Genomic DNA, 17,500 nt, shown 5'->3' with positions numbered 1-17,500 from the left:
AAGCTACAGCCCTAGTTGGAAAAGCAAGATGCTATAAGCCCAAGGGCTCCAACAGGGAAAAATAGCCCAGTGAGGAAAGGAAACAAGGGAAAATAAAATTATTATTATTATTATTATTATTATTATTATTACTAGCCAAGCTACAACCCTTGTTGGAAAAGCAAGATGCTATAAGCCCAAGGGCTCCAACAGGGGAAAATAGCCCAGTGAGGAAAGGAAACAAGGGAAAATAAAATTATTATTATTATTATTATTATTATTATTATTATTATTATTAGCCAAGCTACAACCCTTGTTGGAAAAGCAAGATGCTATAAGCCCAAGGGCTCCAACAGGGAAAAATAGCCCAGTGAGGAAAGGAAACAAGGGAAAATAAAATTATTATTATTATTATTATTATTATTATTATTATTAGCCAAGCTACAGCCCTAGTTGGAAAAGCAAGATGCTATAAGCCCAAGGGCTCCAACAGGGAAAAATAGCCCAGTGAGGAAAGGAAACAAGGGAAAATAAAATTATTATTATTATTATTATTATTATTATTATTATTATTATTAGCCAAGCTACAAGCCTTGTTGGAAAAGCAAGATGCTATAAGCCCAAGGGCTCCAACAGGGAAAAATAGCCCAGTGAGGAAAGGAAACATGGGAAAATAAAATTATTATTATTATTTTTACTAACCAAGCTACAACCCTTGTTGGAAAAGCAAGATGCTATAAGCCCAAGGGCTCCAACAGGGAAAAATAGCCCAGTGAGGAAAGGAAATAAGGAAATAAATAAATGATGAGCATAAATTAACAATAAATAGGCGTAGGAGGAGATGATAATGAGATTAAAATCAATATAGTTTTTCATTGCATTATTTATTGATAAACATTTTTATTCATAACAAACAGTTGCACAACAAGTCTTGAAAGTGCGGCTGCTCCGAAGTACACATATTTATATTATCTGTACAAAACATGCTTAGGGTTAAGTGTGTACATTTCAAACCATTATGTACAATACAGAATACACAGTCATCGAACAGATCACCCCCAATGCCGTTTTCTTTATTACCTCCGGCAACCAAGTTGGGAGGTGGTTATATTTTCGCCCTTGTTTGTACGTTTGTCTGTTTTTTTAACAACTTCCTGGCCACGATTTTACTCATAGAGTATTGAAACTTCCAGGAATTAATTTTTATGTTGAGGCGTGGAAGTGATTCAGTTTTTAAAGTTCTAGGTCAAAGGTCAAGGTCAAGGTCGAACAAAAGGTCGAGAAATAATTGTATATAGGTCATGATTTTACTCATAGAGTAGTGAAACTTCCAGGGATTAATTGCTTGAGAGCTGGAAGTGATTAAATTTTGAAGGTCAAAGGTCAAGGTCACTTCCTGGCCACAATTTTACTCATAGAGTAGTGAGACTTTCAGGGATTAATGGTTATGTTCAGATGTAAAATTTATTCAGTTTTTAAATTTCCAGGTCAAAGGTCAAGGTTAAGGTCAAGCAAAAGTCCAAGAAATAATTGTATGGAGGTCACAATTTTACTCATAGAGTAGTAAAACTTTCAGGGATTAATTGTTATGTTCAGATGTAGAATTTATTCAGTTTTTAAAGTTCTAGGTCAAAGGTCAAGGTCACTTCTTGGCCACAATTTTACTCATAGAGTAGTGAAACTTTCAGCGATTAATTTTTATGTTGAGACGTAGAAATTATTCAGTTTTTAAAGTTCTAGATCAAAGGTCAAGGTCAAGGTCGAACAAAAGGTCGAGAAATAGTTGTATGGAGGTCACAATTTTACTCATAGAGTAGTAAAACTTTCAGAGATTAATTGTTATGGCAAGATGTAGAATTTATTCAGTTTTTAAAGTTCTAGATCAAAGGTCAAGGTCAAGGTCGACCGAAAGGTCGAGATATAATTGTATGGAGGTCACAATTTTACTCATATAGATTAGTGACACTTTTAGGGATTAATTTTTATGTTGAGACGTGGAAGTGATTCAGTTTTGAAAGTCCTAGGGCAAAGGTTTAATGTCGAGCAAAAGTTTAACTGAAATAAGCTTCCGTGGCGGAGGTCTGCACTCTGTGTTTTTTTTTTCTAGTCTCTGATCTGTTTCAATCCTGTAACGGACAGAATACCTGTCTTCATCTCTCAGATCTGTTTAAATCCTTTAAAGATTATTTTTATTCTACGTATTTTATTTACATAAAAATGTACACACACTGCAACACACATTTCGTGGCTGAAAAAACATCGAGGGAAAAAAAAGTGTATTTTAAAATAATATATCATTTCGAATACATATATCACAGTTGAAAATGTGTTTCCAATTCCAGCTAGAAGTGTTTTCTTTTTTTTTCTAATTCACTCATAAATTTCGGAGTGGTTTCCTCACTTAAACATTAGGTTCTTGATAAGTCAGTGGCAAGATTTGTAATTGAATAACAGTTCTTGAAGTCATTTCTAGTAATTCATAGTCATACATTATTCATTTCACTCAAGTCAAAATGATGTATATTCGAAAACGAATCACTGTTGTATTGCATGAATCATCAAATGATTCGTTTTAAAGAGTATAAAAATTATGACTTGATTTCATGAGTCACCAAGTCAATTTCATGTATATTCGAAAACGAATCACTGTTGTATTGCATGAATCACCAAATGATTCGTTTTAAAGAGTATAGAAATTATGACTTGATGATTTCATGAGTCACCAAATTCAATTTTATGTATATTCGAAAACGAATCACTGTTGTATTTCATGAATCACCAAATGATTCGTTTTAAAGAGTATGAAAATTATGACTTGATGATTTCATGAGTCACCCAAGTCAATTTTATGTATATTCGAAAACGAATCACTGTTTGTTGCATTTCATGAATCATCAAATGATTCGTTTTAAAGTCTATAAAAAGTATGACTCGGGTTAATGTATCTTTCGTGAGTCCCCAATTAAGTCGAAAATGAATCAGTACTTGTATTTCGTGAATCACCAAATGATTCATCATAATGAATCTTCAAAAATTTATGAAACTTTCATGAGTCTAGAAGTCGAAAATGAATCACTACTTATACAACAAGCAAATCCAAAACGAATCCTTGCTTGTATTTCGTGAATCACCAAATGATTCATTTTAAAGAATCCCAAAATTATGTTATTCAGGTTAATATAATTTTCTTAAATCCCCAAAGTAAGTCGAAAATGAATCCCTGCTTCTGGTATTTCATGAATCACCAAATGATTAATTTTAGAGAATCTTAATAATTTTAGAGAATCTTAAAAAAAAAAAAAACATTAATTTTGATCATGTAACTTCCGTAAACTCGAAGTCATGCTCTTTCCAAAAACTGTCAGTCATTTGGTTTGTCTCTCAATCAATGAAATAAAAAAAAAATGCAATTAATGGATTACAAAAATTGATAATTAAAAATGCCAAATACCAAAATGACAATGTGGATCTTTCATTACAAATTTACTTTCCAAAAATCTTCCTCCAAATACAGTATTCCTAAAGAATTGTAAGAATCATCATTTCATTAATTAACCAAAAAAAATTCATATATTGTAAGGTGAATTCAAAAGCTTGAGAGATTATTTTTAATGTTATTTTTCAACCCATTCCAAACCTGATAACCTAATTTGATATTTTAAATTTCATAGATTTATTTTTAATTTATTAATCCAATTTTAATGTAATGTTTATTTTTCACGATTTTTTCCGAGTGATATAGACTTAAAAGTCCTTATTTACTTTTCAATTCACTTCTTATTACTTTGAGTCAGTGTTGAATTTTTTCCCGTTAATTTTTTTCCTTATGTTCACTTCAATCATAAGCATTTGCCCCCCCCCCCTCCCAAAGCTATAAATTAAGCTTGCCCGCTTCACATAGCTTGAAAAGAAGCTCTACTGTTTCATAAAGCTTTCAAAAAAGCTCTCTTATCTCTAGTTGAAGTCTTGAAACGAAGCCAATACAAAATTCCAAAGGCTGAGTTGAGATACTAGAGGCATCTGGTAGTTTTTACAAGTCCAAAATCCATATATACATATGATCAGCGCCCGATACCATCTCCACTCAAGCTAGGACCAGGGTGTCCCAGGCAATGGAGGCTAATGATTCAGCAGGTAGATCTATATGCTCTTCCAAACCCTACATCCTTAGCTCATAAGGATGGTGAGGTTGCAGACACTACAAGAAACTATCGAGCTTGAGCAGGACTTGAACCCCAGTCTGACAGATCGCCAGGCATGGACGGAATAAAGAGCTTCGAAATGGTCATCTGATTCAACTAGGAATCCTATCTTTCATTCCCATTTCCTCTTAAGCAATTCCAAAATTCCAAATTGGTTTTATTCCAGCCCGAATCCCTCGGCATTTGCAATGGCTATGTTTAGTTTATTGTTGAGTGTCTGCTTATCCTCATAAGGTGGCAGCACTAGCTGGTTGAAGCAGGTGTGGGCTTGGGGCAGCATATGGGTCTGCCCGTGCCAGCAGGAGATCTTGAAGATCATCTCGCCCATGCCGCCGACTGGAATCCGGTCGCTGCCCGTTGTGAAGAGGAGGAATTGCTTCTGCTGACCCAAGGACATGTCATGCACCACTTCCCAAAACCACCTGTAAGGATAGGTAATGGTATAGTGTCCGTAAAGATTCCAGGCGAAATAAGCCCCACCCCTTGATGACGTCATAGCCAATCACGTAGTCTCCCACATTAGCAGCAGTGACAATACATCCACTTACAATTTTCAAACTATACTAACTTATAACGGAGACGTGATTTGCTATGACGTCATCAGTGGGTGGGGCTTATTTCGCCCAGAATCTCTGTGGTGACTATAGTCAAATTCATAAATTTATTGTGTTTATGAGCACATATGTGGTAACATCTACAATGTAAAAGGTATATATTAGGACAATTTGTGCGTTTAATAATTCCCGGACATTTTTTCATGAGGTAAAGTGTGAAAATTGCCTGAAGGTAAATTTTTTTTTATTGTTACATTACCTAAACAACGTGTTTCTTGGCAGCATTTCCCAGTATTGAAAATCTTATTTCAATTGCCAATATTAAGGTATATTTTACTCAGCAGTGTTTATGATACAACAAGAAAATATATTCCTTATTGTTTGCTAGGCAAACTAAAACGTTTTTCAGTTGTTGGCTGAGCAAACATCCTACATGATCTGGTCGTCTTTTAGTCTATTATTATATATAAATATATATATATATATATATATATATATATATATATATATATATATATATATATATATATATATATATATATACATATATATATATATTTATATATATATATTTATATATATAGGCCTATATATATATATTTTCATTTTGAGTTTTTGTAATTAGGTCATTCAGGGGGTATGGTCACATTTTGAGATGCATTTGAAGGGATATTCAATTTATACAAATGGTAACAGATAGATTAGATAAGAAGAATGGCAGAGGTGGTAGGAGTGTTGACTGAGATGGTGTTGGCACGTGTTGAGGATGGATGTGTGTGGAGAGGACTGAGGAGGACTTGGAAGGAACCTTTTAGGGGAAGCAGATCAAGAAGAAGCCAGAGAATTAGATGGCGACCTAAGGTGAAGGATGATATGGAGAGGAGGTTTGTGGAAGAGCATGCATTTAGAAATAGGCATTGGAGAAGGCGCATCAGGCAACTGACCCCTTTAATGTAGGGATGCCGGTGGGAAAGAAGATAAGGTGAAGGATGATATGGAGAGAAGAGGTTTGTGGAAGAGCATGCATTTAGAAATAGGCATTGGAGAAGGCGCATCAGGTAACCAACCCCTTTAATGTAGGGATGCCGGTGGGAAAGAAGATAAGGTGAAGGATGATATGGAGAGAAGAGGTTTGTGGAAGAGCATGCATTCAGAAATAGGTATTGGAGAGGTCGCATCAGGTAACCAACCCCCTAATGTAAGGATCATGGTGGGGAAGGAGGAGAGTAACAGCTAGATGAGGAATTTAATACTCATTAAATAACATTGTTAATTTGAAGTTCTATTTTTAGAGTATCGAATGGGACATTTAATTTCAAGGACATTTTATCCAATTATATATACTTTCCAAGATCTCGAAGAGCTGTTTGTCGGTCATTACTCACTGGTAGTCATGTTTACAGGACTCGCTTTCTCTCTCTCACTTACCTTATAGTGGGATGTTCAGGCGTGTACCCGTCATATTCAACCACCTTTCGTAGTTCACTCAGGTCAAGAGTTGGTGACCCGCACACTAACATCTCTACTTCCTCTGGTCTCAGCATCTGGAACAGAGGGTCCCTCACAGCTAGAATAAAACTTCTAGAATACCATGTAGCATTAGGCCTCATGATAGAGAAGGTATGACTCTAACAACTGAAAACTCACAATAAGGGCAGCTGGATTGAAACTTCTAGAATACTATGTAGCATTGAGCTTGATGGTGGAGAAGGTATGACTCTAACAACTGCAAACTCACAATAAGTGCAGCTGGAATAAAACTTCTAGAATACTAATGTAACATTGAGCCTCATGATATAGAAGGTATGACTCATAACAACTGAAAACTCACAATAAGGACAGCTGGAATAAAACTTCTAGAATACTCTGTAGCATTGACCCTCATGATAGAGAAGGTATGACTCATAACAACTGAAAACTCACAATAAGGACAGCTGGAATAAAACTTCTAGAATACTATGTGGCATTGACCCTCATGATAGAGAAGGTATGACTTTAACAACTGCAAACTCACAATAAGTGCAGCTGGAATTTAACTTCTAGAATACTATGTAGCATTGAGCTTCATGTTGGAGAAGGTATGACTCTTAACAAATGCAAACTCACAATAAGTGCAGCTGGAATAAAACTTCTAGAATACCATGTAGCATTAGGCCTCATGATAGAGAAGGTATGACTCTAACAACTGAAAACTCACAATAAGTGCAGCTGGAATAAAACTTCTAGAATACTATGTAGCATTGACCCTCATGATAGAGAAGGTATGATTCATAACAACTGAAAACTCACAATAAGGATAGCTGGAATAAAACTTCTAGAATACTATGTAGCATTGACCTTCATGATAGAGAAGGTATGACTATAACAACTGCAAACTCACAATAAGTGCAGCTGGAATAAAACTTCTAGAATACTATGTGGCATTGAGACTCATAATAGAGAAGGTATGACTAAACTATATACTCTATATACTCACGATAAGGGCGTTTGAAGCGCACACAGTGTGGAACCCCAAATAGAAGGCTCGGAACTTCTCGTAAATCGCTGTGTTGAGGATCCAATCCAAGTAGAGCCTCACGAACTCCTCTCTGTTCTCGTTCGTCACGGGCAACGTTTCTCCATTCTCCTTCAGGTTAAACGTTTTCGGTTGACCGTATTCTTCTAAGGACACCTGTGAACAGACGGAGCAGTTGAACGTTTGCACAGAAAATTCAGATTTAGAGGAAAGATTGCAATCTTCACCAAGGAGCCAGTATCTTATTCATTAAGACATTAATATTATTGTTATTGTTATTATCATTTTCATTATTATTATTATTACTATTATTATTATTATTATTATTATTATTATTATTATTATTATTATTATTATTATCCAAACTACAAACTTAGTTGGAAAAACAGGTGGCTGTAAGCCAAAGGCCTCCAATAGGGAAAAATTTACTATCAGTATTAGCCAAACTACAATCCTAGTTGAAAAAACAGGTGGCTACAAGCCAAAGGCCTCCAACAGGGAAAATTAGCCCAGTAGGGAAAGGAAACGTGGAAATAAAGAAACCTACAAGAGAAGTATTTAACAATTAAATTAAAATATGTTAAGAATGGTAACAACATTAAAATAGATCTTTCATATATCAATTATAAAAACTTAAAAAAAAAAAAAAAGAGGACGAAAAATAAGATAGAATAGGGTGCCAGACTGAACTCTCAAGCAAGAGAAGTCTACCCCAAGGTAGTGGACGACCATGGTACAGATCCCTGTGGCACTGCACAAGTTTACATATATATATATATATATATATATATATATATATATATATATATATATATATATATATATATATATATATATATATATATATATATATATATATATATATAAGGATACACACCTGAAAACTAAGGCACATATCTTGTTCCACGTCTCCTTCATATTTGAGCAGTTCCATAAGGCCGTGGGCTACTTCCTGCAATGATGTAATTTCACTGAGAAAAACGTGTTAAAGGGACGTTTCCTTGGCGTCTTGGACGTTTCGATCATAAACGTCAGGTAGTCCAGGTAATATAATTTTTTTTTTTTTTTTTTTTTTTTGACCCAAGGTGCACAGACCTTGTATTGACCAATACGAGTAAGTCCATATGGCATTATGGTGTCACACAGCTTATAAATATATGTATATATATTTGTATATATATTGTACGTATTTACAATATACACTGTATACACAACACATATATACTGTATGTACACGCATAATACATACATACTGTCGTACATGCACACTTTTCCTATATGCTCTTTATTGTATTTTTTATTTCATTAGGAAATATACATATGCAATTCTTACAATTTATAATATATAATCATAATAAATTTATTGAATTTCACAACGAATCTATCAGAGTTTCAACGTTAAAGATTTCGGTTGATTTAACAATCTATCATTTTTTCATAGCACGTGAACGTATTTAATCCTTCTATGGCTTACGGGCATAATTTCGCTAAGGTCCTCCAGGCTCGGTAACTTTGCGATCCCTACTGCTATGTGTTCATAGGCTGGCACTACAGGAGGGCTTAGGAGTTTCCTGCGGAGAGAGGAGACATAGTTTATGTATTTGTGGAAAATCTTGGGAGAAGAATAGAATTACATAGGAGTAAATGTGGTTCTGAAAAAAAAAATTGGATTAATTGGAGAGAGAGAGAGAGAGAGAGAGAGAGAGAGAGAGAGAGAGAGAGAGAGAGAGAGAGAGAGAGAGAGAGAGAGAGAGAGAATGATTTGAAGTTCTCTGGCATCCTGACATCGAAGGCCATTTACGCCGATATCGTTTATTATAAATAAAGACTAAAAGAATATTCATTTAAAACCAAAAAAGGGAGTATGTTAGTTAAATAGCATTCAGAAGATCTGCTTCTGAAATAGATTTTCAAATGCCGCTAGCATTGTACGACACATCATGTCCAAGGATCTTGGCAAGGATGAGAGAGCGAGAGAGAGAGAGAGAGAGAGAGAGAGAGAGAGAGAGAGAGAGAGAGAGAGAGAGAGAAATGAGTATTTAATGTGGATATTTAAACGACAATCATTAGTCTAAATGATATACGGCTATAGAAATGTTTTAAAATTCATCCGTGTCTTCTTTCTCAACGTTATCAGTACATTGAAGGGTTGGTTGCCTGGCCCTTTTTGGTCCTAGCTTGGGTGGAGAGGAGGCTTGGGCGCTGATCATATAATATATGGTCAATCTCTAGGGCATTGTCCTGATTGCTAGGGCAATGTCACTGTCCCTTGCCTCTGCCATTCATGAGCGACCTTTAAACCTTTAAACTTCTTCTCCAAGTGCCATTTGCCAAAGGCGTCCTCTTCCACCAAACCTCTCATCTCCATATCATCCTTCAGTTTATCTCGCCATTTAATTCTCTCTCTCTCTCTCTCTCTCTCTCTCTCTCTCTCTCTCTCTCTCTCTCTCTCTCTCTCTCTCTCTCTCTCTCCCCTAAAAGGTTCTTCTCAAGCTCTCCTCACCTCCTTCCCACCACCATTACTCAACATGTCCCAACATCATCTCAGCTTTGACACTCCTGTCACCTTTGTAATTTTCACTACACCTTTTTTCATCACTTTTCAATCTTTAAAATAGTGATATTCCCATAATCCAGCTCAGCCTTTTTATCTTTTTTTGTTTATTGTTGTTATCTTAGAGTCTATGTTTCCAATCCATATATTAACACTGGTCTTATTACTGTGCCATAGATCCTGACTTTTACTTTGATCGGCATTTTCTTATCACATGCCACTCTCGGTACCTCCCGCCACTTCCCCAAGCTGCTCTTATCCTATATTCTCAACTTTTTAGAGTAGATCCCAAGTATCTTAATTGTTCCACCTGTTTTACAAACGAGGATATACTCACATACATAGCTATCCTGTTCCTACCCTCCTTACTGCTCATTATGAATTTAGTCTTACTCAGATTTACTCTGAAGCCACTCCTCTCCAAAGTTTCTTGCCACTCTACAACTCTACTCTGTAAGTGTTCCTCATTTTCAGCAGTACTCGCCAAATAATCTACATATCACAACTCACACAACTCCAAATTTCATCCTTGTAACAGATACTAAATACACATAATGATGCAACATACAGTGAGGACTGGATGTAATTCAGGAAAGTTGAATGTTTACCTGAAACATATGGATGGGAATCGAACATCAAGGATGATGGAGTTGTAGACAGCTAGACCCATCAACACTCCTATGAGGTTGTACTCCCTGAGGCTTCCCTGTTGCCCCATCGAGAACCAGTACAGGCACTTTGAAGGGTGATACACGAACATCTTGTTCTCGGGCTGTAGAGGGGAAAATCATTATTAGTATTGCTATTATTGCTATTGCCTTTGCCACAATTGAAGATTTGGCGAATGGTTTGTATTTACCCGTTGTTGTTTATTTATTTGTTTGTAAGCAACTTTACCCAAAAACTACCATACCGATTTTGACCAAACTTGGTAGTCATGTTGGGTATGACCCAAGATTGAATCTGTAACACATTGGTTAAGTACATCAAAATACAAGTATGCAGAAATACTTCAAAATTAATTGCAATGTTAAAGTAAATGGCAAATATTTAGTAGTCTATTTTTTGTTTCTGAACAACATTACCTAAAAACTACTGAATCAATTTCACGAAACTAAGTGGACTTATGGGGTATGACCCAAGGACAAATCCATTAGATGTTGAAGAAACTGCATCAAAATACAAGTATGCAGTGGAGTTGAAGAGCAAAATAAGACTGTTTGGCATAAAGACAGCATGCTCTCTTATAAGTCACCCTCTAGCTGCTGTTGTAATGAAAGTTTTTATATGGGAAAATGAAGTTTTGTTCATTCCTACCTTGAAGATCTGTTTGATGAGCAGTAGAAACCACTCCTTAGTTAGTCCTCCCATGTCGAGACCTGGCTCTCCCTCGAAAGTAACTTTTAACTTCTTCTTCAAGTCGCGTTTCTTGGCCGCGATCTGTAAACGAATAAGTTGAAAGAAAGCATATCATAAGAAGCACAGTAAGAGGAACTTGAAGGTCTTTGCAGTACCCTTTTGACATGCGGCTGCACTCACTTTTTATCTTGCTGCCATTCCTCCGTTCTTAATTTCTTTTCCATTTTGCTCTGTAATCTCATTACTTTTAAATTTTACGTCAACTGGTGGGAATTTTAACATCCCCGAGTTGCACATAGAGGCTGAATATCCTCCCATGTTCCAGTGCCAGGCCTTCTGGTCATTACTGTTACTTATAGATTAGAAACATCATAAGATTGAAAAGTCAAAAATATGTTAGAAAAGGCTAAAGGATTGTAAAGGATATCTTGAGGTAATTTTAAGGAGTTGGTTTAATCTTTAATTTTGGGGATCTGTAAGTAATGCTAGTTAAGATTACTCATGAATTACAATAAAATAGAATAAGAGAAAAACAATAGAAAAAGAGAAATGTCCATTGTTGTATTAATGATAAAGGGGAACTCGGAAGTAATACTGTGTAATACCATGGTATTACCACTATAGTGCAGTGTAATATTTTTTAGCTGTCTTTACATCTCTTGAAAGCCAAATATATATAAAGAAAGTTGCAGCTAGCATAGGCTCGCTTTACACTGGCGCATTTTTACCGTACGGAAATATTTCTGCTCGTTAGGAGGTTGCCTTCATACTAGAGGATTTTCCCCAAGCGGCCTCATAGTTTAAGTAAGCTGCTTCACTTTAACTGCATGGCCAGTAAACCACTACCGCTCGGAAGAATTTCCTCCAAGCGAGCAGAATGCGAAGTGCCACATTGGTCTTCGTTGACTTCTAATCTGCGCGGACAAAACCGTGCGGCATCAATCCACTTGTGTGAAACGAGCTCTGACATACAGACTATTTAAATACAGAAACAACTATATACATAAGAATTTGTTCCCAGATTATAACGTCATGCTTTGAGGTTTCTACGCCACTTTAGATATAATGCTTATTTTACAAATCTATAAGAAAATTCTCAGTGAAAAGTAAATGTTAATTCTTGATATTCGTTATTTGATCATGAAGTACATTATTTAATATAGAAAATTCAATTGCTGGAACTAATTAGAGTAGTAATATCCTCAAAATAATCTCTTATTTGCTCGTCTTTAATCTTGATTTGGTGTCATCCTTAGAATGATTGATTGAAACAACAAATATTGGGATAATTTTGCTTCTTTGCATAGTGTAACATTTGGAATTGTTCAGAAATAAAGATTAGAACCATCCTAAGGGGTGGGATAATTTCTATATTTTTCTGTGGTCGGTATTCTTTGGAACAGACATAGTAGCAGCCCTTGAATTAATCATGTTTTCGGACATCTGGCCTTACCTCCTTGAGAGAGTCTTCGACCAGCGTGTTCCTGCTGATGTTGATGTTGAGGAAGAAGATATCAATTTGAGGAGGCTGATGACGGGCCACTTTCGCTACTAGAGACCTCCGCGCAGTCAAAATCATCTGTTGTTCGGCGTCCTGTGGAAGAGAAGAGAAGAAAACATGGTCTTAATGGTTATGATGTAGCTCTTAAGGAAACCTTTCTCTCTCAGTAGAATGTGTTGCTTATTTTTAAGCGCTTTGAACCTTGTTGGACTATGGTTTCAATTGAGGTCTCCTTTGGTTGATGGATGACATGGCAGAGATGTTTTGCACCTTTGTTTTTCAACTTTTTGTTGATTTAGTGTCAGTCGTCTATTCACCCTACCCAAAACCTGTTTAATGGACATGTACGACTCTGAAAAATAATACCATTCTCTTGATTGCTGATAGCATCGAAACAACCATTCCACTGGTATGAGCTTCTTACTCTCTGGCTCATCACCAATGTCATAGCTGTTGCAGTCATTAGTTTCTATTATTAGTGCTTTCATGTTATATTTCTTAACACAGATATGTGACTCAAGGTGTTATGAGGTTGTGAAATCTAACGGACTAGCTAGTTTATTGGTGATTCTTTCCCTAATGAATGAGATACTCATGCGTTGAAGGAACGCGACTTCCTACTTCATTCTTGTTACTAAAGAACGATTTAAGATTTACTGTGTTATTTGATTTATCAATCTCCCTGTGCAATTCACGCAGAATAAGGTTCTTTTACGAGAAGCTGAAAGCTTATCCTACATAACTTTTATTAACTATAACATTATCACCAGCACAGCTTAATTTTGTTAAGTGTATTATATATATAATGAATAAATCTACTTGTCTACATTTTAAAGATCTTTAGAATAATACTTACTTTAGTAAGGATGTGTCGTTTGGCAACGATGGACAAGATGAATGGGTACTGACAGAAGGAGAAGGAATCAGGCTTTTCTGGTACCTGCCACGTACGGTACTCTGACATCAGGTCCAGGTGGTCTAAGGCGTGGTTGTAGAATTCCGTGTAGTGCAACAATGCTGGCTGGGCTGATGTGTTGCTTGCATCTGTTGGTAGTTTGGGAGGGATCTCGCTTGTTATTAAGTGAATTAAAATGTTCAGATTAATTAGGTGAATGCTTTAAATGCAGAAAAGGTGCATTAACTCACAGAAACTAGTCTGAAACATGAAGGAAAGAGAAACGTTTCAGGAATTAATTTTTTTGAAAACCTATATGGGGTAGTTCTAAAATCTGTCTGCATGAGCTATGGCGAAGTATATTTCTTAGCCCTATCAAGCTATTACATTAAAACGATGGCATCACTGACCATCATAATTGCGACACTGGGCTACTAAAATAATTAGCCTGAACATAGTACAAAAAATTCTACCGGATACTGTTGTTTGAGATATCTACAGTACAAATAAACTAATTTTATAATCATGAAAGCAGCTCTCAATGGACTGTAACATCTGAATTCACAATAAAATGGATTCAAAGAAATTGGTAAATAGCGAATTGAAAAATAGAAAAATGATTAATTAAACTTACACATGATGGCGAGGACCTTCGTTGCGGTTGGAATCCACCATTTGCTCTTGCTGAGGGGCGGCAGGGATCTGTCTGGCGGAGGAAATTGCCTCACTGTGATAAACTGGATGATGATGCCCACCATCATCCTGAGGCGAGATACCTCCAGTCTGCCGAGGGAATTAGCTTTTAGTGGGAGAGATGTAGATGTAATCTGCTGCATCGACAAAAGTTCAGGGAAGAGAGCGCTGGTTAGGAATGTACTTTGTTGCCAATTATATTTTATTATTGTAAAATCTTGTTTTGTTAGGTTATTTTCTTAGTTTCTAAAGAATAGCTAAGAATAACTTTCTTCTTCTTAGAGGAAATTGGTAGGTACAACTAGACACGAATCTCTGGCACACCTCACTCCAAAAAAAGTGCACCCTGCTACAACCTTACTTTGTGGTGAATAACTAAACAGATAGTGTAGGAAGAGATTGCAGAGGAGATGGATGGGACTAAACGCAGGAACTTATTGTGCAGTAAGGGTATGGCGGAGTGTATTTTCTCAAAGTGAAATGTGCCAGAAACGCCTGTGTCCAACAGTACGTTTGCTTAAGAATTATTTTGAAAGGTTTCTAATGTTGTCTACTATACCGTTACAAATCGACTCTTGAATGCTTGTCGGGTACTGATGCTTCATATGTTTATTACCCAGATTGTCTGTGGGTACTCACCTCAATGTATCTATAAGGCAGTGATATATCTACTGAGAGTATGCTTGGCTTAAACCAGCTGACATGCAGCTGTGTCTATTAGGCAGTGATCTATCTACTGAGAGTACTCACGTCTTAAACCAGCTGACAAGTAGCTGGTGATCGCCGTTGCATAGCGAGGTTATGTTCCTGAGGACGTGAGCTAAGACGGTATAAGAGGACTGAGTGAGGAACACTGGAGATTGTAGGATGATGAAGAGGGCCCTCACACGATCCTTGCTGAAGAGATGTGGCCGTTCTTGCAGGAGGGCGTTGATTACTGCCTTCATGAAGTGTTTATGCACTACTGAAGGCTGGCAAGGGGAAGGAAAGTTAGTAAAATGTATTGGTTAAAAACTATTGGATATACAATTTTTCATGTAAATTTGTTTGTTTGTGTAATCCTTCATGTAGCAAAATTTGTTTGTGTGCTCCTTCATGTAGCAACGATTACTCACTTACCATTTCTTTAACAGAATCATGAACCGTGTAGACAAGTTCTGTCTTGAGGCCTGGGTCGTCAACTCGAGCGCCATCATAATCTGGATCTCTCTGTGAAAAGAAGACTCTTATAACATCTTGGACATAATTACACTTGTAATATTTGAAATTCTTTGGCCTGGAGAATTTTTCATTTAATTAGAAATCGCTTGAAACTTCCCCAGGCCTAAAAAGATATAAGAAATAATTGGAAGGGTTTAGGTATAGATTTTTAAAAAGATTCTTAGTAGCTTTAGTGATCATGAGGGTTGCTCTTCAAGCCAGTAAAATCATAAGTTCTAGAATCTTCAGATGATCGTATAAAGAATCATGTAATTCCCATTTACCATTACTAGTCGAGTTTGTTTTTGATCGATGTTTTGGTGATGGTTTGGATTTTAAACTGAAAACAAGATTAGGATTGCTTTTAAATAGTGTCATTTGAAAATTTAAAAGAATGCTATATTTCCTTGACTTATATTTTGGTAAAAATGTAAAGGAGTAATTCATTAGCTTGTAAACTGTTCAATAATGGTGATAGGAAATGTTTGTTCATGCTGTATTTGCCCTAGGGCAGGTTTCCAACCTGTTCACTTGTAATGTCCCAAGAGCTTATCCCCATGATCTTCTGTACCCCTCGGGATATGTGCAATCTTTCCTATACTCTAGGAAGTTTTTTTGGGAACTTGTTAAACATTTTATGGTTTAAAAGCTTGAAGTAGTTCAGTCTTGATAAGTAGATTTTATACTTTTAATTGATAAGGAATTTTTTAGTGGAAGTAGAAACGCCCGGACGTCATTTGTAGAAGCAATAACTTATTATGATATGAAAGTTTAAGAGATTTATATGGCTCAGGCTAAACTCAGAAAGAAGAATAGGCAGTTGGCGGGAAAAAAGACAGTTCTGAGGTAGAAGCATAGTTATGCTAGTTATCAGCCATGCTAAATACTTGCTTGCTAATGCTTTCGGGTCGGATTAAGTCCTCACGAGTATTCAAGGTTGTTTAATGGTAGAAAAGCCATGCGAGACGAAGCACTTTAGCGTAGCTTACTTAACAAAGCATGTAAAATTTTCTTGTCCTTGCTTGTGCTACTTTTTCCTATAAGCTTTCCCCTTCCTTATCCTTCTAAGTTCTTTCTGTTTAGGAGTACTCTTATAATCATGAGTCACTTTATTAGTTTCAGAAACTTTGAGAAGTCTTTGGTGTTCGAGTTGAACCCAGGAATTCCTAGTACACATTGCTCTGAGGAAGGAAGCCCAATCACACCCTTACTGCCAGGTGAGTTCCTGTATTTAGTCCCGGCCACCACCTCTGCCATCTCTCTCTCTACACTACCTTTTTGGATACTCGCTGCGAGATGAGAGGGACAGGATACACTTCTTCGGAGCAAGGTGTGCAAGGATTCCTGTGCCCAACTGTTCATAAGGTGTCCAATAAACTTCAAGGACTTCAGTACGGTCTGTGAGAGCACCCAAAGCTGCTCATAAGCCCTTCTTTTGACATTATGAACTGCAGAAACTTTATGATGTTTAGAATTTCATCAAATCTAAGATGCCATAAAAAAACTTCACGAAGTTTTCGATTTTACTACAAAACATATGCAAGGCCTAGAGAAATTTGAAGCCATTTTTTAAAAATCATCTTCCTATACTACGAGATTTACAGTTTTTACTTATGTGGGTGTTATTGTTAAAAATTTGAAAGTTACTCTCCAAATAACAAGGTGTTTTTAAAGCAGTTTATAGGCTATTCAAGAGTCTTTGTAGGATGGATGTTTTGTCGATTCAGAAAGACCCTATTCATTGCTTAGAATTCCATTGAGAATCTTTTATTGGTTATCAGGTAGTTAAATCGATTTTCTAAGGCACAGATATGCTAGGTTGCTTAGAACAGAGGAACTTACTTCTACTGTTTTGTGAGGTGACAGCTATATGGGAACCGGGGGACACAAAAAGTGGATCTTAATTGGTGGATAATTTTTTCATGCATGGTAACATTATCAAATATTACATAATCATATACAGCAGTGTATGTTTTAGAGCCAGTATTATTATTATTATTATTATTATATACTGAACAGTATCATGTTCATACTACAGTGTTATACAG

General features: G+C 36.3%; 2 protein-coding genes across 3 annotated transcripts in view; one reads left to right on the top strand and one right to left on the bottom strand.

Moving 5' to 3' along the window:
- LOC137624290 (heparan sulfate 2-O-sulfotransferase pipe-like) overlaps positions 1-17,500 on the top strand; it is a 337,135-nt gene that overhangs the window by 148,323 nt on the left and 171,312 nt on the right. The gene's annotated exons all lie outside the window — the stretch shown is intronic.
- LOC137624300 (probable E3 ubiquitin-protein ligase HECTD2) overlaps positions 3,822-17,500 on the bottom strand; it is a 105,244-nt gene continuing 91,565 nt past the window's right edge. The window contains 12 exon segments of the mRNA XM_068354883.1: positions 3,822-4,603; positions 6,164-6,279; positions 7,212-7,406; positions 8,128-8,202; positions 8,725-8,821; positions 10,413-10,576; positions 11,122-11,244; positions 12,617-12,757; positions 13,521-13,708; positions 14,194-14,342; positions 15,003-15,223; positions 15,372-15,461. Coding sequence (XP_068210984.1) covers positions 4,339-4,603; positions 6,164-6,279; positions 7,212-7,406; positions 8,128-8,202; positions 8,725-8,821; positions 10,413-10,576; positions 11,122-11,244; positions 12,617-12,757; positions 13,521-13,708; positions 14,194-14,342; positions 15,003-15,223; positions 15,372-15,461 — 1,824 coding nt within the window. The 3' untranslated portion in view covers positions 3,822-4,338.

Source organism: Palaemon carinicauda, chromosome 2 (genome assembly GCF_036898095.1).
Source record: "Palaemon carinicauda isolate YSFRI2023 chromosome 2, ASM3689809v2, whole genome shotgun sequence".
NCBI lineage: Eukaryota > Metazoa > Arthropoda > Malacostraca > Decapoda > Palaemonidae > Palaemon > Palaemon carinicauda.
This window is presented reverse-complemented; position numbering and strand designations above follow the sequence as displayed.